This window comes from Diorhabda carinulata, chromosome 6 (genome assembly GCF_026250575.1).
Source record: "Diorhabda carinulata isolate Delta chromosome 6, icDioCari1.1, whole genome shotgun sequence".
Classification (NCBI taxonomy): Eukaryota; Metazoa; Arthropoda; class Insecta; order Coleoptera; family Chrysomelidae; genus Diorhabda; species Diorhabda carinulata.
The window spans coordinates 25343811-25369674 of NC_079465.1; the positions used below are offsets into that span (position 1 = coordinate 25343811).

General features: G+C 32.5%; 2 protein-coding genes across 9 annotated transcripts; one reads left to right on the forward strand and one right to left on the reverse strand.

The window, feature by feature from the left end:
* Window positions 1-241: 241 nt before the first annotated feature.
* On the reverse strand, window positions 242-16090 carry LOC130895935 (fragile X messenger ribonucleoprotein 1 homolog). 4 transcript variants are annotated; one of them, XM_057803587.1, is made up of 12 exons: window positions 16001-16090; window positions 15160-15276; window positions 14743-14795; window positions 14533-14683; window positions 12370-12533; window positions 12061-12297; window positions 11683-11968; window positions 11483-11626; window positions 10546-10771; window positions 5166-5342; window positions 4762-4890; window positions 242-2256 (listed from the first exon to the last, which is right to left on the reverse strand). In XM_057803587.1, the coding sequence occupies exons 2-12, from the start codon at window positions 15208-15210 to the stop codon at window positions 2072-2074; spliced, it is 1803 nt and encodes a 600-aa protein (XP_057659570.1). In that variant the 5' UTR covers window positions 15211-15276; window positions 16001-16090; the 3' UTR covers window positions 242-2071. The 4 variants fall into 4 exon arrangements, with proteins under 4 accessions (XP_057659570.1, XP_057659572.1, XP_057659573.1 ...); XM_057803589.1 differs by having other exon boundaries at window positions 242-2244; window positions 16001-16089; XM_057803590.1 differs by lacking the exon at window positions 4762-4890 and having other exon boundaries at window positions 16001-16088.
* LOC130895934 (WD repeat-containing protein 44) lies at window positions 15701-25406 on the forward strand. 5 transcript variants are annotated; one of them, XM_057803582.1, is made up of 10 exons: window positions 15701-15955; window positions 16345-16736; window positions 16816-16932; window positions 17229-17434; window positions 19354-19727; window positions 19784-20321; window positions 20384-20572; window positions 21902-22300; window positions 23435-24016; window positions 24867-25406. In XM_057803582.1, exons 1-10 carry the CDS (start codon window positions 15891-15893, stop codon window positions 25008-25010), a joined length of 3006 nt encoding a protein of 1001 aa, XP_057659565.1. In that variant the 5' UTR covers window positions 15701-15890; the 3' UTR covers window positions 25011-25406. The 5 variants fall into 5 exon arrangements, with proteins under 5 accessions (XP_057659565.1, XP_057659566.1, XP_057659567.1 ...); XM_057803583.1 differs by having other exon boundaries at window positions 17241-17434; XM_057803584.1 differs by having other exon boundaries at window positions 16837-16932.
* The last annotated feature ends 458 nt before the right edge of the window (window positions 25407-25864 follow it).

Below are 25864 nucleotides of genomic sequence, written 5' to 3' on the forward strand. Positions count from 1 at the left end.
TACAAAATTGTTTACTTTAAGACTCAATTTCGCAAATTTCAATTCTATTATATTAACGGAGCCATCTAGCGTTGTATACAGAAAATAAACTGTTTCTGTAATCCGGAAATTGTCGTTTGGTCCATGAAACGAGTAAACCGTATAAACAACGTAAAAGTTGTTTTTTGGTCCATGATAATAAACATTATTATGTAAAACTTCGTTGATGACAAAAATTATGGAATGGAAAAAAACAAATAAGGATTTTTACTCATTTTATTTAATGCAAAATGTGATATTAATACACAGCATATAAACATATCGGTGTAATTTAAACATAACATGAGCAACTAATCAAAACGCTGTAAAATCTACAAAAAAAATCAGGACGACGTGTGTATTTACAATGTTACACTTAATATTACAAAAGGAAAAAAAAAAGAACAAATCTGTAATTTTTTTTACAGTGCTACAAACTACCAAGAGAAACAAAATAAAAAATAATAAATAAAATATATAAATACAAATTTTACAGAAATATTTTTTTTCAAAAAATTAATTAACCGATGGTAAATGAAGGAAATCGAATATGTAGAGAATATTTTTAAACAATCCTCCAGTGGCATAAAATTAGAGGTTGAAATGTACGATTTAACAATTTTTTCCAGGAATTACGTTAATTAGCGCCATCTATCGGAAACTACATATAAAGATAATGAAAATTCACTTCTAGTGAGAAAAATTAAAAAAATAAAAATAAATGATTTTACATCCGGAAAAGTTTCTTCGTGATAAGACATATTCAACGAAAAATGGAAAAAAATTAATGGAAATTAATATAATCACAATATTTAGCATCAATTGCTGCTAAACTGTATTAACTTGTATATTTATGCCACTATTTCGAGGTTAAGGGCACAAGAGGTACGTAAATCGCAATAAGTTGTAAATTTATTTAAATAAATAAAAAATAATCTAATAAATGAGATAAAACAAAAAAATGTGAGAATGTTTCGATAACGAAAATTATGTAGTGTTCTTCTGCAAATTTTTTTTGAAAACTACAAATAAATAACCAGGCCTTCGAGCTCTCTATAAGTCGTTGGTTATACGCGGCTCAAAGGACCAGGATTCTTGTACTGATAGTACGTCTTGTTTGGTTTAAAATATAGAAAAAAATGCGATGAGTTGTAAACAACGATCAAATTTCGAATTTTTGCTAAAAAACTACCGATATAAATATGCCGAACATTCATAACCGTTTGGTTCTTCAACATGGCGCTGTTTTAAACCAGGCTCGAAAGCCCAGATTGCAAAATTGTTATTTATAGCGGTTCCAGGAATACCTCGATATCAATTAAATAATGGAATTAAATTCAAAAAATATCTATTGCTTCAAATAGTTTCATTCATTTTTGAGCAATTAATAACGATATAAAATTGAAAACAAAAATATATTGTGTGGAAATACTTTCAGAGTATATTTCTACGAAAAAAAAATACCAACTGGTCCTTCGAGCCTCATGATGCAAATCCGGCTCGAAGGACCAAATAACGACCATCTTTATAAACGTACTTCTTGTGCCTAAGAAATAACAACGACGAGAAAAAAATGTGCGCCTAAATGGGGGAGAGAGAGTTCGATATCCAATGTATGAAAAATTAGAAAAGTTGTCACAAATCTTCCAGGTTTTACATGAAAATTTTTAAATTGTCAATCACACACTTTCACAGACTTCGCTGAACATTGTAGTAAAACAGTCTCTTCTGTGACGGTTCACAGAACCAAACAGTCTTTCTGGGTCTCATCCGAGGTGGGGTAGCAGACCACCCACTTAAATATATATTTTAAAATTTTTTTTTCCAAGTCGTGACTATACCGGGGAAAGATATGCAACACAAAAAAAATTAACAATAACGACAACTAAAAATAAAAAAAAAATTCGAGCTGCCTTTGCGGTAGGGTAAAGTCCAAATAAATAGGTAAAATACCTAAAGCTGCGCATTCTTCATTTTCAATTTTAACACTTTACTATACCACAACGGCCGACAGCGCACAAATATGATTAATGTAACGTCGAAACATACAACTCTATGTACTTGTACCGTTCACCATGGTTTCCTTTGGTTTGGGATCATTTCGGCGAGTCGGTGGCGGTCTGTTTGGGCGGTTTTTCGGGTCGCGAGGTCTCGAAATGTCGTGATGTCCGCTGTCATTGGTGTGAGACACGTCGTTAGTACCGGTGGCGCCGTGGTGGTTGCTCACTGAAACAAATACTGTTATCAATAGAAATGGGCGTCGGTTCCAATGACATTTGAGTTATTAGTACGTGAACCGTAACCAAATTGACAACTACATACAAAGCTTTAATGCAACTTGCTTCGTATGTTTGTTCGATTCGACTAATTGAGCCGAAATTTTGAATTTGAATGGTAATACATGGTCAGCCATTTTAATTCTCACATGACGGACTAGTTACTTTTGAACCTGACCAAACCAACCAAAATGGCGAAACATTCAAGATGACGTCGTAAAAGCAATACTGACTGAGAATAACTCGAAGGAATAAAATGACGTCAGTGTGAAATCAACATGGCGGACAAATTATTTGCATTGTACTCCTGCAATATGGGTATCAAAAGAAATGGCTTGCTCAGAATAACAACTCAAAAAATGAAATAACGACAGTCTGAAATAAACATGGCGAACCATCCAATATGGTTGACTAGTTATTTCAAAATGGCGGATCAATTATTTTGAATGCAATACTACAATATGGGGATCAGATGAAATGGCTTGCTGATATAAGTCGACCAAATGAAACGAAGTCACTCTGAAATCAAGATGGCGGATTAGTTATTTTCAAGATACTACTATAACATTAGTATCAGATGAAACTAATTAATTTCAATGCCATCCTATAATATGGGTACCTAATGAAAAGGCTTGCTGATAATAATTCGAAAAAAAATGAAGTGACGTCACTCTGGAACCAATATTGTTGCACCTGGTTGGATTGTCGTCATGACTTCACTCATATTTTCTTTTTGACTGTCAACCGATGTAGAATTTTTCAATAGGGATTTGATTATAAATTTTTAAATTTGGCTCCAAATTCTATATTTGCGGAAGTCGTGATATTTCCGACTGAGACTTCGTTTAAAAGGAAGGGACCTAGTTATGGACATAGGACCTTTATTGGGGTTTAAAACTTAGACGACTTTAATTGGGATTTAACGTCAAACTTTGACTCGTGGAACTACCCAGTCGGGGGACAATTAACAGAACGAACATTTTTAATTCCTGACCGCATTCCAAGGATGTGGTCCTGTTTGTATTTTCCTGACAAGTAGGGAGTCTCAAGGTCAGATCAAATCTTATTAGTTTTTTGTAAAATTTATTTCATTTTCCTGTAAACCAAAACTCATTAGTTTTGCGGGTAACTTTTTAAATCAGTTTTTTTAAATTTCCAAATATAAATCATTGTATTTTATTTTCAACAAGTAGCTTTATTCCTAAAATACCTCAACCTATTTCTATACTTTTCTCAGTTTAGGTTAAAAAACTGAGTGGCGCCCCGTTTAGAACTTGTAAGCATCAAAATATTTCAACGAACCCTGACAACATACATTAACATGATGAGCTTAGTCGGAGACCAAAATGTGACCTTTTAGGTTACAGGCGGACTAATTTTGATATACTCCTATGAGTATCAAATCAAAGGACTTGCTATAACACGAAAAAATGAAATGACGTCACTCTGAAATCAACATGGCGAAATATCTAAGATGGCTGACTAGTTATTTTTAATGCAATCCCACAATTTGAGTATGAAATGATAGGACTTGCTGAGAATAACTCGTTATATGAATCAACTATCAATTTATTATATTTATTTTAGTCGTTTCCGAAGATATGGTATTAATAACATTAAAAACAATTCTCTAAGCTTTCGGAGTATAGTGTAAATGTCAAAAAAAAAAAAAATAGAAAATACATTTTTTGACAGTAATTAATTAACAAATCATTAGTAACAAGCAATTATGAAATGTTTAAAGCTCGGTTCGTTAAATCAACATTCCAAAATAGCAGTTGTAAAATTTAACTATTAGTCGACATTCAACTTAAAATATCTGGTCCTTCGAACCTTCATACATCGTTAGTTGGTTACCGGTTCGAAAGTCCAGAGAGTGTAACCGTAAATTTTGTACGTTTGGTTACTAAAAACTGGAAAAAACTCGACATAGTATCGGAAAATTCGCGATAAAAGTTTTTGTTATTTTTTTTATAAACAGTAAGGAGGAAAAATAACAATCTAAAATTGAAAATAGCAAAAAATTGGATGAAGAAACTTTCGAATTGTGTTAAAATCAACTGTTTGGGACTTGAGCTCATCGATTGTGGTCTTATCGTAGAAAAAATATTGTTTCTTCTTGTACTTTCTATGTATTAGAAAAATGAATAGTCAATAACAAAAAACAGGCTTTAAAAAAAGTTTTAAAGCACCTTCTGCAAATAAATAGTAGAAACCATCTTAAATCCTTTATTTACCGATAGATACTCGCTTTTTTGGAGGGAACGAGCTCAAAATATGACAGCTGTCACTTTAAATATTTCATTTTAAAGATTTTTCGGGCGAATTTGATGTACCCGCAGCTGCTATTTTAGTCATCAATCAAATTAAAGCAAACAGGGTTTATTAATGATGAAAAACAAATGAAACGTTATCGAAAGCATTAATTTCTTCGATTAATTTTTGCCATTACCGAAGGTAGACTTACGATTATCACCAACTTGTCGAGTTGTCGACGTTTCGGAACGAGTATGACTGCGTTGTCTTCCACGACGTCTCCGTCTACGTTGAGATCCCCCATCGGAGGGTAGAGGTACGTCTGCGCTCGATACCGACTCTACAGAGAGCCATTTACAAAACACTTATTTTCATATACTTTTACCAAAACGTATCTTATAATGTTCCCCGTATATTTAACAATAAAAAATAAACAAAAAAGAAAAAAATGTATTAAAAGTTATCCAGATTGTTCTATATCGTATTCGAAGAATTTACGAGAACATTTGATATATAATTCGTACAAAATAATCGAAAGACATGAAAGGAAAAAAAATCACGTCATAATATTTGTTTAAACTTCGATTTCCGTTATAAAATAATGTATAATCTCACCTCTATCGACGCTGGATACGTCTTGGCTATCTAAAACCGTGTCCTCGTCATCGGTGGTACGTCTTCTGTCGTCTCGCCTCGGATCCCTACGACCTCTACCTCTCAGTCCACCATAATAACGTGGCGGTAAATCGTGGACTCGTTCGTCCGCTGTATCCGGAGTCTGATGTCGAGAACCTGTTTGCAATTATTTCAATGAAAAATGGTAATTTTCGGAACTGGCGGTGATTGATCACTCGCGTTGGTCCTTAGAGCCTGGTTGGTATACGGCTTAAAGGACCAGATAGTGTAATTGGAATATATAACGAGGAATAACAACTTAGTATCGATAAAATCATTAGTTTTCAAGAAATATTAAAGTTTTAAAAAAATTTTTTCACTAAATGTAAGAAACATACGGAAAAAAAATTGTTCACCACAACATTCACTATTACATTATCTCGTCCTTCGAGCCTTTATACATCGTTAGTTGTAGTTGTAGTTAGAAAAATAACAATCTATAATTGAAAATAGCAAAAAACTGGATGAAGATATTTTCGAATTGTGTTAAAATCTACAGTCTATTGTTTTTTCCGCAAAAAGTTAACAAACACGCTGTTTACCACCACTACAACATTCACTATTACATTATCTGGTCCTTCGAGCCGTCTACATATCGTCGATTCGTACGCGACTCGAAGGACCAGAAAATATAATTCCGAATGTTGTTGTAGTGATAGTTTCAGTATAAATATCCAGAAATTCCAACTTAGAACCCCCATGAATAATCAAAAATATAAACCACTGCAAAACAAATAACGTTCCTTTCAAAATAAAAAGATTAAAGAAACCTACAGTAACCGAAAATCTGAAAATAAGACACTTTTTTGACCAATCAGTGATCTAAACTTGGAAATAACATAAGATTGATAAAAAAACTTCCCTGTTATTGTGTTTTTATGTAAAAAAAATTGAAAAACTGTCGATATAAATATAATCAACACCCCGTTTGGTCCTTCGAGCCGGATTCGAATCATAGTAAGCTCGTTCAGATAACGTGATCGTTTGGTCCTTCGAGCCGGATTTGAATCATAGTAAGCTCGTAAGACCAGATAACGTGATCGTTTGGTCCTTCGAGCCGGATTTGAAATATAGTAGACTCGTAGGACCAAATAACGTAAATTTTTGGTTCTTCGAGCCGGATTTGATTCATAGTAATCTCGAAGGACCAAGTAATGTGTTAAAAAGTTTTGAAAATTTGTTAGATAGAGCAAGGACTTTCAACCCTTCAAGCACTCATGCACAAGCGGGTATTAGTAAGAAAATTAGCAAAAAAAAACATCGACAAACTTTTTTTTAAACCCATTATTCGAATTTGCTGGAAGGGTATACCAGTCACGAGCTCATTTTATTAGAAATAAAACAAAAATGTTTTTTTTTTGTATCAAGTTATATTTCTAAAAAAAGTCTCACAATTAAGATACAAGACATATTTAGTGAGCCAGTCTTTGCCATTTTAATTTGGCATTTAAGGTTGTCAATTTTTTTATGGTTTTTTTTTTCACATTATTAGCAAACTCAACGAAAGCATATTCTATTCGTCAACCCCTAAATGTAAAAGAAAAATTATGATGCCTTAAATTGAAAAAAAAATTTTTGAATCTTCTTTTTTTCATTAAAATGACAGTTTAATGACGTGCCAAATTTTATTTAAAACTATTTCGATACGGACAATGACACTAGATTTATCCTTTTTGGAGGATAAGGATGAAAAATAGGGGACAACTGAGGAGATAACATCTTGGAGGAATGATTTATTTGATATCAATAAAAAAAGTAACCAATACCGAAAACCGCACTGGAATATTGTTTGAAATTTTGGAAACTAATGAAAAGAGACCAAGGGTTCCAAATTAATGACTTAATACAAATATAGCTTGGAGAAAGGTTTTGGAAGGAACTTGATGTATGTGGGGGTGGGTGTATCCTCAATGAGAGTCACCCCAAAGTAGAGCAGTCATTATAAAAAAGGAAGCCGCAATGGAATACTGACCAAAGTCGTGGAAATACAGAGTAAGACACTTTGGAACCTCATCGATGGATATAATTTGATTTTAAGAAACGAAACGAAAGCAATTGAAAGTTCAAATTATAAAATTATATCCCTCGGACATACCAGGAAGAAGCGACTGGAGGAGAATTGGGCCCAGAAGATAATGAAAGACACCAAGGACCCGAATCAATGTCAAAAAAGGATATTTTGATATAAAAAAAAAGATAGAAGCAATCGAATGAGCAAATTATATCCGCAGGATGTGTTATTAAAAATACGAAGACTCTATTAAAGGACAAGTAGATCCAGAAGAAACTGGATATATAGGAAAGTGGATCTTACATCAAGACAAACAACTAAAAGTAAATTTTAAACAACTTTTTTCGTATCGAAAACCTTGTATTAATAGAAAAATTGGTTATTTATAATTCCTTCACGTATTTTTCTTTAAATTTCATCCAAAACCGTCAATTTCAAAATTAAAAAAAAAATTTATCGAAACCAAAAGTGGTTAGATAAAAACCCAGGTCAACAAATAGAATTTACAAACTTGAATTACTCACTATACGATTATATATCTATATATACGTGTAACTTGCGTTGGTACCCTTCCAGCATTTTTTTTTTCAAATACATGTTGACATATTTAAAAAGCTTTTTTGGGTTTACTAATACCGTATATTCACCCAACCAGCAAACACACAAAATTCAATATTTGTTTGCTGTTTCAAGTGTACATCCAAATTGATGTCGTTACAATCCGGATGGAAGGTGCAGATGTTTATAACTGAAAGGAATTTTCAGTAAACGTATTAAACATGTACAAAAATTACACTATTTGGTCCTTCGAGCCTTTCGTCTCTCCGGCTCGAAGGACCAGATTAATGACATTTAAATGTATTTTTTGCAAATCAAATACATCTTTTCGAGATATATGGTTTTGAGGGGATAAGAGTGAAAAATAGAAGACCATTGTGGAAGCTTGAGACATGAAGGCGATCAGAAAATAACGAAGTATCAAAATTATTTAGCTGGGATATCAATAAAATATATGGAAGACACCGAGGGATCCAAATCAATGCCCTAAAGAGGCAAATTTGGCTTGGAGGAAAGATATGGAAGCAATGGAAAGTGCAAATGAGGTCACTGAAAGGAAATAGATGTGAAGGTGGATGGATCTAAATAAATGACTAATAAAGTCAATTTGTCTCGGAGAAAAGACCTAGTAACTATGGAAAAGGCAAATTATGGACCCAAAGCATAGGAAAATGTCACTGGAAAAAAGTAGATCAGGTATTATAAACGCTGATTTAAATCCGGCTCGAAGGACCAGATTAGAATTGATGTAGTACAAATATGAAATGGTTCTAGGAATCTCATATTCGATTTTTTTTAAAACGCCTCAACTAGCTTACCCAATTTTTACCCCATATTTATATTTTGAAAACAAACTGCACCTACCATTACAATATTACACAAAAAGTCCATTTATAATAGAAAAATTTGGCGAATTTTTGAGTCGATTATCAAAAATTCCATTTTACATATTACAAATACCATATTATAGTAATTCTAATACAGGAAGAACTAAACTATTTATCGCGAGCTGGTTATTTTTTTTTAAAGAAAAAAAAATATTAAGTACACACAAGCCAATATCTAGCGAGCATGTAAAGCAAAAAAATTGAAACGTTAATAATATAATGCGAGCCGTATTAATAGGAACAAATTAACGCACACACCAAAACTCATATAATTACAGTTTCTGGTCCTTCGAGCCGGATTTGACGTGTGGTAGGCTCGAAGGACCAGAAAATGTAATTACATGAGGTTTGGTGTAGTAATATGAGGTAGATAGTAAGTTTTTACAATTACAGTAAAATCTCGATAGAATCTACAGGGTGAACAATACATACGAAGCCAAATTTCAAAATTATTGTTTGACAATCACTTGAGGAAGTCGTTGCGGGATTTTACACGAAATATTAAGTAATCAAAGTCGTTAAATATTTGTTTTTGAAAGAAGACACTCTCAGCACCACTTCGACTAATAAAGTTGAAAAAATAGAAAAAAATAATAAAATGGTACTGGATGATGTTTAAATAAGGTTAGAGGTATATAAAACACACCTACACATCCCTAATACAAGATTGGTTAAACAAACAGTGGAATGCAAGTTTTTTTTTGGAAAAAATTAGCTCAAAAAAAGATAAATAGTAATGAGGGATTAATAATTGATCAGCAAAAGTTACAAAAATTGTAAATACATTGATCAAAATTCACAAATATCACATTGGATTGGTTAAACCGTGCAATCATATCTTCAAGACCATGGCAAAGAACTATGTGGAAAATTTAATCCCTCAAGTTTCATAAAAAGAATAAAATTGGAGAATATAATCTTTATTTGGAAAGGAATAGACTTTTCCATTAAGATACACTTAGAAATTTTGGGAAAACTTCTACACCGATACTCAAAATTACATTTTCTGCTCTTTCGAGCCGATTGTGACATGACGATATAAGGATTTATATGGTCCTCTGAGCCGGGTAGGTAGGACCATATATTGTAATTTCAAGTTTTGGGTTACAATTTAGCTATAAAATAACACCAGGGATATTAGATATGGGGTTGATATCGTAATATTTCAATCAAATCTTGTAAATTAATAGAAATTTTGGCGTTAACCCCTATTTTATTTCTTGTTTATTTATTGTTCCTAAAAACACGACCTGCTGTATTATATGCAATGAATAAGTCAAAAGTAATACATATATGTACAATATATATATTTTTGTCGACAATCCGCTATCAGATTTGTCCGAAAGGATAATTAGAAAAAAAAAAATTGATCCTGTAAGGACGACAAGTTCGTAAAAGCGATTTTTTTTAATTGAAAACATCGAGTAGAAGCATACCGCGTTAAATATGCCGAAATAGCACAAAATCATTTTTCATCATTTTTTTTATAGTCCATATCGTATTTTGTCGAAACGTTCGCGTAAAGAAACGAACGATCAACAAGAGTTTCATTTAGAGTTCGGAAAAAATCGTCATCGGCCGGGTCAGTCTATAAAGTCACTCGGAAATCTTTTTTTTCTGGCTTTACACACCAACGATACTAAAAGCAAAGTGATGTATAAAGCCTAATCGGCGTTTCGTACAAAAAAAAATCCGTTCTGATAAAATCACTTTTGTTCCTTGTCGTCCCCCATTACTTCGACATCTATTCTATTGTGCGATCTACCGCCTCGGGGCGGTCGACCGTTCGTCGTATGACCTCTAGAATTGCCGATATGTTTACGTTTATCCAAATTGTTAACGTAATCTGAAATATTACTACTACCGGAATTGTATCTGTCGTTGCCGCCTCTACCGCCTCGGCCCCGACCGCCTCGACCTCTCATCGAACCTCCTCTACCCGATCGATTACCGCCGTCCATATCCGAATTGTAACCACGATCATTACGGCGGTTCATCGATAGGCTCTGCATCGAACCCATACCAGTACCATGTATACTGCGCAACTGTTGATCGATTTCCAATTTTTCTTGTCTCAATTGTTCCACTTCCTACGAAAATAAAAACAAAACATTTTGATCAAAAGTTTACAGCGTTCAAGATTATTCTACTTAAAAACAAGGTTTATATGTCTAAAACCTAGCGGTTAGAAGTCACCAATTTCAATACCGAGGATCAACTTTAAGCACCATTATTATTAGTACCAAGAATGTGAAAGTTTTTTCCTCATTGCTTAGATTGTTTTGGCTTCCCAGCTGCTCTTCTTCTAGACCTAGAAGATATTTTGTACAAGACCGTATATCTTTTTCCTTCAAAATATAATGACTCTTCTTTTGGGTTGACTACCCCTTCCAGAGGAGCTTAGATAGACATGAAATTTGCTGATTCCATGGTTTGCTAACAGAATCTGCAATGGCATGTTAGAAGACTGATCACCAGTTTCTGGTCATCTGGTCTTCAGAATTCTAAGCTAATTACCAAAGGGATGGTTACATGGAAAAAAATGATATAACAGGTGTCTCAAAACTAATTCAACATTTCATGAACTGGAAAACACAATTTTTGGTAATTCTATACCATCTCGCTCCCTTCGTTTCGTGGTTTTAGAAAACGAAAAAATCTTCCGGTTGAAATGAATTTTTTTCTTAAAAATCTCTGTTTTTATGGCGGATTTTTCAATCGCATCTCATGTATCATCATTCGTTTATTATGTTTTATTCTTAATTATTGGAAAAATTATCAAAATTAGAGAAAAACATTACCTTAAGATGAGCTAAATGATACTGAAGAAGCACTTTTGCGTTCGATATACTTTCTACGGTTCCTACAAAAACGAAAGGTACCTGCCCTTCTTCTCGAGGGATCGTCGGTTGCGGTTCATTATCCCCTTCAATTTTAACCCGAACCTGAAAATTAAAAAAAATATTCAATCGAGATATAGAGGGTAAGAAAATTAATTTACCACTCCACTTTTGTCTACAATTTCTTGGATTATTTTACCGCTTCTACCGATAACTTTTCCAACTAGAGCCCTCGGTACTTGAAGAGATTCTTCACCATATTCTAACATTGATCGTGCCTTTTTCACAGCCTCGTCAGTCTCGCCGAAAATTTTAAACGTGCACGAATTTTCTTCCAATTCAATATTCGTTATACCGTCTACTTTTCTAGCTTGCTGGATATTAGCACCGTGGGCTCCTATAGCCAAACCCATTAAATCTTCTCTAACAATGAACTCATCAGAATACCTAAAAGAAATGTTACAAGATACGATGAATTATATAACAACGAGGGCTCAAAAAATTAGTACATTAAAGGTTGTATTTTACATTTATCTTACCCTCCTATTGTCGCCAGTTTGGTACTTTCCAACTGCCTCGCAGCTTCCTCGGTACGTTTTAATAAGAACACTTTTTGTGATAGACTTCTGAAATGCATATCTTGAAGTATCGAGGCTCGTTTACGACTCCATTCGTTTCGAGATATTACTATTAGAACACCCTTATCGGCGTTGTAGCTTATATAACCGGCGCCTATTGCGTTTTGGAACTCTTTGTGGGCGTTTTCTATCTTGGCACTGTGGCGACAACAACAAAAAAAAACAAATTGAAATTCATTTGATACGTTTTAGTGGTTCGATTCAACTTACTATTCACGTACATCTTCAGGAACTTCGATTTCAAATTTATGGAACGTTGTTTTATCGATTGGCGGATTACTATTTTTAAACCTAAGACGATCGACGCTAACTATTTCCGTGTAAGTATTTTCCCATCCTACGTATTCGATTACGTAGAAATCGCCTTTCATCATCTAAATGCCACAAAAAAAAACAACAATAAAGATTTACAGAAAAATAAAGAATGCGTGGACAAAAAAGCAAAAAAAAACGCTTGTCGCTGTCATTTACAATGCTCTAATTTGTAGATTAATTCCAAATGAGTATGATGGCAACTCTTTTTCTTCTTTAACCAGCGCTACGGTCCTTTGAGAACAATGGTTTTCTCAACAATCAACTGCCAATCCTTTCTGTCCTAAGCATGGTGCCCCCTGGCTGGATCAGGTCCGCCTCAACTTCATCCAACTAGCGAAGCAAGGTCATTTGTGTACCAGATAAGACACATTTCAACCCCTTGGAAGATTTTTATTTACAGTCATTAATTACCATTGCGAATGGGATATCTTTGCAAATAATGGTGTTCATTTGGTACATCGGTTTGTCAGTGCTTTCTAACTTCATCAGTTCAAAAATTCTGAGGTGATCTGTCAGATATCCTGGCTTTAGTTTTACTGTCTGGATTAGCGTCGCTGAATGCCTCTTTAGTTCACTATAAGGTGAGTGCAATGCCTCTAAGGCTATATAATCGATTTGGATTTTTTAAATTGAAGGTGTGGATTATTTAGACATTTATTATGATTAGATTTTGTTTAGTATCGTTCATTTCCATGTTATTGTTAAATTTTTGCTTTGCGCCCATTTCCTCTTAAGCTGAATTTTCCCTCAGGATATTTTCCAATAACTGTATATCAAATATTTAGAATTTTTTCAGAGCTAAACAATTTTGTGAAATCATGTGATATAAAAAGAAACTTAACCAAGGGTGACTTTTGTTGATTAAACTTCGAAGGTTGCTATAGTTTGGGTTTTGTACCTCATTTATGAGGAGTTTCATGCCTTTAGTCTTCATTTCTCCGATTCTTCTTATAATTTCTGGATATCCGATTTTGGCCGCCTCTATGAGATTACTCATCTCCCCTAGCTTTCTCACCATCACTTCCATTTCGCTCTCCCCTTCAACACTCTCATTTCTCCATTCTTTTTCCTTCATTTTCCATCCTCTTAATTTTTTGGCTGCTTTTACGCCAGGGGTCACCGCAGACTTATTTTTCTACACCCAATTTTATAAAGTCAATATTTTTTCTTTCCCTTTCTTCTTGTACACCTCTTCCAGCACAGTTGATGTTATGAAGGAATCCTCTAACATATTTTTGTATTAACTCATTTTCAAATCTGATCCTCTCCTCTTCCTCTGTTTCCTTGTTCATTTCCATTGATTCCTCTATGCTACCTGTTAGGACATCTAAAATGAGATTTTCTCAGTGTAGAAGTCTCATCAGGACATATTTATTTTATTGAAGCCTCCAGGTCAATAAAATAACCTACAGAATTGTAAATTCTAACGGTTATTAAATTAACTAAAAAGATAAATCCTTTTGTAGTTATTATTTCATCAAGTACACGAGTTTTTAAAACATTGGGGAATATAAAAACAATTGAGAACAATTTTTATTAAAATTATTCATCTTTTTTACAACGAACATTAATGTCATGATAAATTATCACAAATTACCATAAATTACACCTTTGTTACTCATGGATTAAATGTATATTTAAAATCTCTATTGTTTCAAATTTCTAGTATAAAAATAATTAATTAACAGTCATCACTTTATCAAAGTTGAAATATTTGCTAAAATTTATCAAAATTTCATAAGGAAATAATTGAGATGCACATTTGAATAAAAAATAATGAAGTTTTGATATTTTCAAAACTAGAAAGTTTTTTTTATTAAATTTCACATAACTCTAATGCATAAGTTCGCAATAGAAAAAAGTATTAAATTTTATCTGATTACAAACGTTTTATCTCAAACTATTAAAATAAATTAGAAATATGACCTAAATATAGAAATAAACTTTATATAAATACAAATCTAGTACAAAAACGATTATTTTCAAGTATTAACAATTCTTTTAATAACACTGAAAAATTTCTTCACATATTTGTTAATAAAAAAAATAATAAGTTACCTTTATTCTTGATTTCCACCATCCATAACCTTCCTGACTATTCGCGCTAGAATATACCTCAACTTCCATATTTTCTGTGAATTCTATCTTTGCTTCAGACTTTGGTGGTAATTTCACTTGGGAATAAGGAAACTTTGAATCTGGTTGCCAACTGTGGGAAAAAACCGAATTAGTGAAACCATAAAGATTATTATTTATTGAGAAACTCACTCATCTTCAAAATGTATAAGGACCTCTTCGTCGAAAACATCTATAACGTAACCCTGAAATGGGAAATTGTATTTGAATATCGAAAAAGTAGAGTAATATGATACCTCTTGAACCTAACCTTTATGATAATGATTCACGATACTAATAAAATATTTCAACATATTAGATATATCTAGCACGGTAAATATCGCCCGAAAATTTATTTTCTTAACGATATAAAGACACATGGTGAACTCACGCCCTGTCAAATGGTCATGGCGTCAAAAGAACCGCGTTTAGTGAATCACATTTTCTAAAAATTCCAAAGAAGTACTTACTAGTAATCATGACCTAGTATTAAAAATAACTCGTCAAAAAGTAAGCTACTACTATAATTGGTTTTTGGTTGAAAAATAAAGCTTATAAAGTCGTACGAACCTTATAAAGAGCGCCGTTTTCGCCGCATACTTCCACAGTTAAGTCCTCCATGTTGATTTGGTTCTTGCAAGAGAAAACAACCTTGAGCGGAGAGCGTATTTGAGGTTTGCTGTGGTTCTGAGTTAAAGATCAAAATATATTAAGGTGGGTTTAAGACGTCAACTTTCAGGATGACAACTTAACTTTTTTTTTGTTATTTTACACTATAAATTTCGACAATTCCTATTTGTTGTAAATAAATTACGTATTCACAATAAGCGATTCTTATTGGTCAATGCGCGATATATTATTTAATATAAATTAAAAATTCAGGGATATTTTTCAAAATTAATCTAAAACAAGAACACAATTGAATCTTTAATATAATTTTACCATAAATTAAACTAGTATATCCCTTATTTGAAACCTTTCTACTTTTTATACTGTCAAACCAATTTTTTAAAATTTTTATCTGAACGAGACGTATTTTCTGTAATTATAATGTAAAATTTAATAAAAATCTTTATCGTTGAATAAGTATTTTAATGATACGTGTAGACCTCCCTTAAAGGTATGTGTCGGCAAAGTAGAGATTTAAAACTATCTTGTAGACTGTCAATCTTTTTGTTGACAAGTGGAAATTGAAAAATAATCTTATATTTTATCAAAATTTTAGTGATACACCTACACAAATATGTTTACCTTTCATAATAATTAAATAAATATTGCAATGAACGTTAAACACGACAAGTATGTCTAGTGATAGTGACTCCGATGAATTTTACGATGCGGAAGATATTTCGCCCAGAAGTACAAGGTACAATAATTAAATTGCAGTTTATAAATAATATTAACTACTTACCTTCGATGTTGCTTGTATATTGCGACAATTTTCAAGTTGAATAGTAATTAAAGAAAATTCTTCGCGACTTTCACTTTATTTACTTGACAGCAGATAAACAAACAAGCCTTTCTTGATTAACTAATTTTTGGTATCTCTGTGACAATTATTATCAGGATGTTTTATTTCACGATCCTCTTAACGACTTAATATTTTTAAATTTTTAGTATATTATCGTTCATTTTATATATAAATTAACTTCAAAATTTGATAAATGGTTTTTGTATAATATAAATTATATTGCCTACCTGTATATTTAGAATTGACAAGGTAAATGTCAGATTTTCCTAGGGTTCTATTTGTAGGAAACTTAAGAAATCTATAAAAGAGAATAATATCACAAAAAGGGCTAGTTCAGAACCAAACATATCAGGTATTCAAGAAGATAAAAATTTTGATGTGAATTGTCAGGAGAATGATAAATTGAAGCAGATATCTGAAGATAGAGTAAAAGAAGTATCAGTGGGTGGTAGAAAGAGATTTAAAGAACTTCGTCAGAGGTTACAGGATGATGATGATTATCAAACGGGGAACATTACACCACCGAATAGTCAAAATTCATCGGTGGAAGGAGTATTTGCAGTAACAAGCAGAGCTACGCATCCTTTTCGGATTATAGAACAAGATACTGTCAGTTTACAGAGCCTTAATTCTCTAGGACGAATTGGAAGAATTTTAGGGGGTGTACAAGATAACGGTATGACGTAATTTATTTTAATCATTTTACATAGCAAAGAGTTGAATTTTTATAAAAAAAAAAACTATATTTTTCTTAGATCCGGTAAAGAAAACATCAGTTTCAGCTTTGTCTTCCAGTTCTTTGGATTCAGAATCAACACAAAGTTCAAACAAACAATATTCTCAGTATCCCAGTACGCTCACTTTATCTCCAGGTGAGGGGACGTATTGTAAATACTTTGTTATTGAAAATGTTGTTGTTTTATTCACTTTAATATGTTTTTGTAAAAATTTAACACACCGGGAGGCTTTTTTTTAATCAATACAGGGGAAATATTTCAATTGAAATAACATTTTTTTGTTTTAATGTCTGTAACAAGCATGTAAAAAGTCAGATTAACTAACTCAATGTGTGGTATAGTATATCTAAAATCAATTAAATATTCGTTTTCAATATAAATTACGAATTTTGAACTGATTTTGTTTGATTTAATGAATAAAAAAAATGGAGATTTATCTGCAGGTATACCACAAGCGAGCCCTTCCGAAAAAGCATGTCTTCCGTTGCAAGAACCCGATGTTATTGCTAGCACAAAATCATCACAAAAAAATTTCGATTGTTTACAATCTAACACGTCGACTGGTGTAGATGCACCCATTGCTCCACCTAGACGTAAAAAGAAAAATAAAGTACCGACAACGACACTGGCACTCACAGTAAGATTTTAGTTTTCAATATATATACATGATGTCCAAAAAGTTACCCAATCAATAATTTATTCATGATTTTTACATATTAATTATTTTTGACCATGTAAGTTGTACACCAGAAATGTTGGTTGTAATCCAAATCAACTTTCTTATATCCCTGTAGAATGGAAAGGGTTCATTCAAAACAAAATAAAGCTTTTTTTTAATTTTTGAATATTTTATAGAAAACTTGTTGCGTGTTTTATTTTGTTATCTTCATTTTTCTTAAGACTTAGTCTTGTTTCTTCTATGATTCAGTATCTTGTGAAGTAGATGTCTAGGTGCCATCTCTTGGGAGGTTTCCTTGAAGTTGGTTGGTCTATTTATCTTCATCAAACTTCCATCAAAACAAAATTTTGTTATCTTCTTTCTTTTTTCTTAAGACTTAGTCTTGTTTCTGTACTATACAGTCTTTCGTGTCATTTTTTGGAAGGTTTCCTTGAAGTTGGTTTTTCGTCTTTTATCTATTTATCTCATCAATCTTCCATCTTCCAAATTATGTTATCTATTCGTTTATCATGAACATATTTCACGAAATTAACACAACCTTAATTACTTAGGATTATCGATTTACATGAATTAATGGATAACGATGGGTTCCCATGAATTGATGTGTTGTATCTTTTGGACATCAAGCATATAGGAAGTAGCACAAAACGTTCAGGAAATTAGAATGTATTGTAAAATGGGGTGAATAGGAACAGTTTTGGTTATTCTCTAGATTAGGTTATACGCCTTCGATTTTATTAAAATGTTATAGAGAAAATTAAGCTTAACAATAATATATATGTATATAGGGGGTAGAAACCATTCCTTCAGGTACTTTTTTCGTTTGAAGAATCAAATATTAATAATAATCTAACTTAACCTTGTAATTGTATTAATTTTTAGGTTAGGTTATTATTAATATTTGATTCTTGAAACGAAAAAAAGTACCTGAAGGGATATATATTGTTGTTAAGCTCAAATTTCTCTATAACATACTAAAATTTTAACGAAATTGGAGGGGTGTAACTCCTAATCTAGTTAATTACCACAGTTTTTTGTATATTAATTAATATAGGACATTTATTTAGTATCAAAATTGATTGAAAAATACCCCAAATCTTAGGTCCACATCCCCTCTATTATTTATCAACTGGTTGTTTGATTTTTAATAATAGATTCTGGAAAAAAAAGAATCAAATATTTTTTTTCCTCATTTACCCTACAGTAGGAGTATGTACGACCACACTTAAATTCAGCAAACCAATAAAAAATGGTTCTTTTTGATGCTAACTGAGTTTACACAAATCATTTATATGCCTAAATAAAATTCTAAAAAGTTCTAGAACAAAAACAAACAAAAGTAATAAATAAATAGACTTTCCTATAAATTATTTAGAAGAAATACTGTAAATAAACCGCCTACTACTAAAATAATTATATACAAATAAACGTCAAATGAGTTCCGCGCCATTTATAAAAAAAATGTGAAAGACGCCGCCCGAAAAGCGCCGCACGAATTCGCCGAATTTTTAAAACTCCATAGTATTTGGACAGGGCCGGCCTAGGGAACCATTTCTCGCACACATACTTCTCCCGACGCCTCTTCACCAACGGTGGGCGACTAGTTGAGACTTGAAGGTTTATTCACCCCATTTTACCCCTTCATATAAAGAAATATTTGATTATATATATATATATATATATATATATATATATATATATATAATTTTTTAAACTAATTAATTTTTTATATAAAAATTGTAAAAATCGAAATAATTTCAGTGTGTATAGGTTCTAATTATCTATTGACACGTTTTGTGTATATTTTTTGTTTAGTTGAGCTTTCCACTTGTACCTTTTCACTTTTCGACAAGTCTCACGAATAATTTTTATTTTAGAAATCGGTTTCTAGCACTAATTTCGAATCTACTGACCTAGCTAGCCCTGCTACTACTATAGAATCATTAACAAGAGAATTTGAACATTCTTTAGAGCGACTACCATCGGTGAAATCAACGAAATCCGAAAAAATATTACAGAGCGATCAACAAAGTCGAAGTTCCACTTTACGTTCTGGTCATTCTCTGGATATCAGACAAGCCATAAAAGGACAATTCGTTGTTAAACCGCAGGATAACGAAAGTCTAAAAGCTCGCCACAGTGATAATCATGATAAATTGATAGTTTCTATTGAGAAGAATAACGTTAGTAGTAGTCCCAGGGGGTCCGGTAATAGAAGTAGTGTAGGACATTACAGTTTGGGGCCTCATAGGTATACAAATCGAATATTAATACAGAATAAAAATTGGATTTTCTTTTTAATTTTAGAGGTACGCATCAAAATGATAGTAAACATTCATCGAGAGAACGTAGAAAATCAGCAGGCGACGAAAATTTCCTCAAAAACCTCACGACTCACGTTCGAACGCATACGGATTCAGGAAAGCAACTTTCTGATTTGGAAATATTGGAACAAGTCACCGTACTCAATTTGGATACAGGCGAAAGGGTACCACTGAGCGTCGCCGAAGATAAATTACCCCAATGTATTAATCCTCTTTCTTTACATATAATGAGGATCACTTCTGAGTACGTCAGTAGTTCTAGTATGGAAAAAGATAAAGATACCGATGAAGAAAGCGTGGATAAAAAATCCGAGATACCTGTAGTGGAAGAGAATGATACGGAAGTTGGCGGTATAAGACAGAAAACTGCCAAATTGAAGAGGTTCTTGGGGTCTACCGTTAAAAAAACGATGCACAAAGCTAAATCTATAGCTCAAGAAGTTTCCCATGCCAGACATAAGGAAGACGTTATCGATATTGTGGATAACGTTCATCCCGGAGAGCAGTGTTGTAAATTGAAGGTATATTACTGAAATTTATATTTCAGTTATCTTGTTACCCCTGAAATTTGTTTTCATTATAGGCTTCCAATTCTCATAAGGGACCGTACGAATTTGAAAAAGTTGAGCATGTTCAAGAGCTCAATGACGATCAACACGAAGGACCCATATGGTGTATGAAATTTTCCTGTTGTGGAAGATTGTTGGCTACAGCTGGACAGGATAAAATTTTAAGGATATGGGTCGTCAGAGATGCGTATCCATTTTTTCAGGTAATCAAATTATGTAATTATTGATCAATTATATATTTTTTTTAATTTATTTTTATTAGTTTTTACCAAAAAAAAAAACAAATTTCTTAATCTCTTCTTTAAATAGTTATTCAATTCAATTGACAACTGTAATTGTAAATTATTCTGCTTTATGATCGTAGTTACTTTTTTTTATTAAAAAGTATTTTGGTATGTTCGAAATTTTTTTTTAGTGTAGAAAAAAAATATTTTCCACATTAAATCATTATGCACCTGTAACGGTTCAATTTTACGTCCTAAAATTTGGCAACGCTGTAAAATATTCTGTTTTATAAACCTAGTGACTGTTTGTTTAATTCAAATTGTTTTGATATTGGCAACGCTGTAAAATATTCTGTTTTATAAACCTAGTGACTGTTTGTTTAATTCAAATTGTTTTGATATTGGCAACGTTGTAAAATATTCTGTTTTATAAATCTAGTGACTGTTTCTTCAATTTAAATTGCTTTGGTACATTGAACAATCTTTTTTTGCGTGTAGAACAAAATTATTTTTACCCTAAACAATAACTCAACTGTAGTAGTTCAATTTTACGTCACAACATTTGGCAAAGCTGTAAAATATTCTATTTTACCAGTGTAGTTACTTTTTTTTATATAAAAATTGAAAAATGTTTTTTTCAAGTGTAGGAAAAAATTATGTTTTACACTAGAAATTAATATTAACTGAACTGTTAAATTTACGTTTCGAAATCTGTCAGGTTATTTTTTTGGTATAAAGCACAATTTTTTTTTCAGTGTAGAAAAATATCGATTCTCATTATTTCAATTAAATTAAATGTAAAATTTGTTATTCACGTTTTACATCCGGCAACGCTGCATACGGTACCTCCGGTTAAATAGCGTTTCACGCATGTCCGGTGACACAAATATCTACTATGTTCCAGTGTTGTCCAACTTACAGAATTTTCTTCGGCACTGAGGACTTTTAATGTTACTGTGTTCCAGTGTTGCCAGACTAAGAGAATTAAAGTGCATAAAACGTCAAAACAGATTAATATTTCATCGTGTTTTTAAAAAGCTTAACCGGTAATTTGATTCATTAGTTACTATTTTGAGGAAAGGTTATCGAATTAATCCGGCAACACTGCCCTATCTCCCGATTTGTTTGCTCATTGACTTGCGCAGTTAATGATAAAGGCATTCTATTTACCGAACTATACTGAAGGGTATCAGTGACGTTTATATGCTACGTTGCCGGATTTAAATTTTCTTCAGCGATTGTTGCAAATAAAAAAAAAATATCAGACGAAAATGGAAAAATTTTGATATCGCTTTTCTCCGTAATTAGGATATGAGAACAAAATACAACGCCGAAAAAGTTTCGCCTACGCCTTCCCAAGAATCTCTCGTCTCCCATCATTCCGCCGAAGTTTCCCATCACGTCGCCTACGAAGGAATGTCCGCCGAGGAAGCTAGCAAATTAACGTTCATGCCGAAACCGTTTTGCACTTACACCGGCCACACTTCCGATCTCCTTGACGTATCTTGGTCGAAAAATTATTTCATATTATCATCTTCCATGGATAAGACCGTCAGATTGTGGCACATCTCTAGGAAAGAATGTCTTTGCTGTTTTCAACATATCGATTTCGTTACCGCCATCGTTTTCCATCCTAGAGACGACAGATATTTCCTCAGCGGTTCATTGGACGGAAAATTGAGATTGTGGAACATACCCGACAAAAAAGTTCGTATTTCTTTTTAAATACTCACCTATCACTTGTCAAATGTCACTTGTTATACGTCGCTGTCAATCTACTTGTCAAATGTCACTTGTTATACGTCGCTGTCAATCTACTTGTCAAATGTCACTTGTTATTCGTCGCTGTCAATCTACTTGTCAAATGTCATTTGTTATTCGTCGCTGTCAATCTACTTGTCAAATGTCACTTGTTATTTTTCGCTGTCAATCTATTTGTCAAATGTCACTTGTCGTTAGTTCCTGGTCATTTGTTATTTGTCAAATTAAATATGAGTTTTAATCGTTGTTAATCACGTGTAATTTGTCAAATGTATCTTGTGCTAGCTCTCGTTTGTCTTCTGCCGCTTCTTTCTAATAATTTAAAATATGTCACTTGTTATATGTCCTTATTAGGATACCATTTGTTAAATGGCATTTCTTATTTGGTTTTTCCAGTCTACTATTTGTCAAATCTCATTTGTTATTATCTCTGTTCATCTATCATTTGTTAAAAGTCACTTATCATGAACAATATGTCACATTTCGTTTGTCATCTGTCACTTGTCCTTGATAATTATCATTTGTTAAATTTCACTTGTTATGTGTCGATGTTAAAGTACTATTTGTCAAATATAATTTGTTATTTGAAATTATTTGCCAAATTACACTTTTCATACATCCTTTTGAGTCTACTATTTGTCAAATGTTAGTTTTTATTGTGCGTTGTCATCTGTCATTTGCCAAATGCCAATTTTTATTGTGCGTTGTCATCTGTCATTTGCCAAATGTCAATTTTTTTGAACTTTGTGCCACATTTCTTTTGTCATCTGTCACTTGTCCTCGATAATTTATCATATGTTGAACGTCGATGGTTATTTCTCTTTGGTTATCTATCATTTGTCAAATTGTCATTATACACACATGTTATTACTAGTATCATGTGTCAAATGTCACTTATCATGAACCATGTGGTGCCTTTTCTTGTTTGTCATCTGTCACTTGTCTTTGGTAATTTATTGTCGCTGTCAATACTTGTTAAATGTCACTTGTGATTTGTCAGTGTTAATCAACTTGTCAAATGCCACGTATCATCCATCTAACAAATGATAATTTTGTGTTTGACATTTGGAAAAATTGCAGGTGGCGGTATGGAACGAAGTGGAAGGCAATACGAAATTGATAACGGCAGCGAATTTTTGTCAGAACGGCAAATTCGCGGTCGTCGGTACATACGACGGGCGTTGCATATTTTACATAACAGATCAATTGAAATATCACACTCAAATACACGTTCGTTCTTCTAGAGGGCGCAACGCCGTCGGTAGAAAGATCAGCGGAATCGAACCGATGCCGGGCGAAGACAAAATTTTGGTTACGTCAAACGATAGCAGAATCAGACAGTACGACTTGAGGGATCTGAACGTTTCTTGTAAATATAAAGGATATGTGAATATGAGTAGCCAAATCAAAGCGAGTTTTAGTCACGACGGAAAATATATAATAAGCGGATCGGAAAATAGGGATATTTATATTTGGAAAACGAATCACGATTACGCGAAATTTTCCTCGGTGCGCAGAGACAGAAACGACTTTTGGGAAGCTATCAAAGCCCATAACGCTACAGTAACTTGTGCCATTTTCGCACCGAATCCGGACGCCATTATCGAAATGATGGAGGAAAGTCGGAGGCAGCTGAAACAAGAAGAAGATGCCGATAAAAAGGTTCGTTATTTTTGTTCGAAACAAACATTTTTAATCCTCAATTTTGATCTCAAAAATATTTTTTCCCTGTATACGATCATCTGTTAACTTGAACTATGTTATTATTGTCATTTGTCAAATGTCTTAACATGAATCGTGTATTACATTTCACTTTTTTCATAAATTGTGTGTCACTTGTCATTTGTTACATATTTTAGCATGAATCGTGTATTAAACTTCACTTTCAGACGTCATTTATCATAAATTGTGTCACTTGTCAAATGTCTTAGCGTGAATCGTGTATTACATTTCACTTTTAAATGTTTTTTTTTCATAAATTGTGTCACTTGTCATTTGTTACATATTTTAGCATGAATCGTGCATTAAACTTCACTTCCGGATGCCACTTAATCTAGACTGTGTATTGAATTTCATTTACCGTTTGACATTTCTTACTTGTCTTCGGTATTAACCTTTTAATTGTCATTTGTCAAATGTCATTAATCATAAACGAAGTGATACTTGTCTCAATATAAACAGTGTATAACATTTTATTTGCCGTCTGTCGGTTGTTATTCGTCCCTGTTGATCATTTTTGATTGTCACTTGTTATGAACCATGTCTCAATTGTCATTTGTCAAGTGTCATTAATCATAAACGAAGTGATACTTGTCGTTTGTCAACTGTCTCAGTATAAACCGCGTATAAACTATGAGTTACTTGTTAATTGTCAAATGTCACTTACAATAAACCGTGTATCATTTGTTATTGTCACTTGTTATTTGTCTAAGGTTTATCATATGTCAAATGTCAGTTATCACATTTTCTTTTTTGTTTTTTTATTGAATTAATTGCGAATATTTTACTACAGATCGAAGATCCGATGGTGGAACAACATACCAAAGGTTGCGGTGGCTACGTCTTAATATCAGCAGACTTTAATGGTTGCATTAAGGTCTTTGTTAATAAGACAAAACCCAAACATAGTTCATTACCGGTATCAGCGATGGCGTGATTCCATTATATATAAAAAAATATTGAGAGCAATAGAGAATATATAAAAATTTCTTATCGAGTTCCATATTCTATGATCACACAGTATGTTCGATATAGATATTCTTTGTTGTTTTCAAAATTTTGTCGAATGTGTTTTGTGGCCGCAATACCAAGTTTTGGTTCCTATTTTAATATTTTGACTAAATTTTCTTTTTTTTTTGCAAGTAATTGATTTAAATCGAATTTTTTTATATAGAATAACAGATGTAATATATTTTTTAAATAGTTTTTAGTCTGATTTAATAATTATTATTTGAAAAAAAAATTATATTGCTTTTTACAGAGGCTTGCGATATCGGTTGTACCTATTATTTTGTTGTGTATAATTTACTGTTAATACAATATATTAAAACCATTGACTTTGGTTTCATTCCAGCATTCCAACTAATCATTTACCAAAAAAAAAAAAGAATTTAAAGAAAAACGACAGAACTTTGGATGGAAAAACTCTTAAACTTGATTAAAATATATACAAAATCATCAAAGTAATAATATCCATATGATAGTCTAACTAAAAGATTGAAAATATGCTCTAGTTGAAATTTAATCCAATATTTACATATTCATGAGTGAACAAAATAATTAATACTTCATACGTCATACGCTTTTTACTGCTCAATTATCATCTGTCATTTTTCTAGCGTCTATGATAATCTATCATCTGTCACGTTTTATTTGTCGTATGTCGTTTATTATCAGTTTATAGTAATCTGTTATATGTCACTCATTATAAACCACCTGTTTCTTGTGTCTGGTAATGTATAAGTTGTCAAATGTCATCCTATACGACGCAATAATTCTCAATTGTAGTCT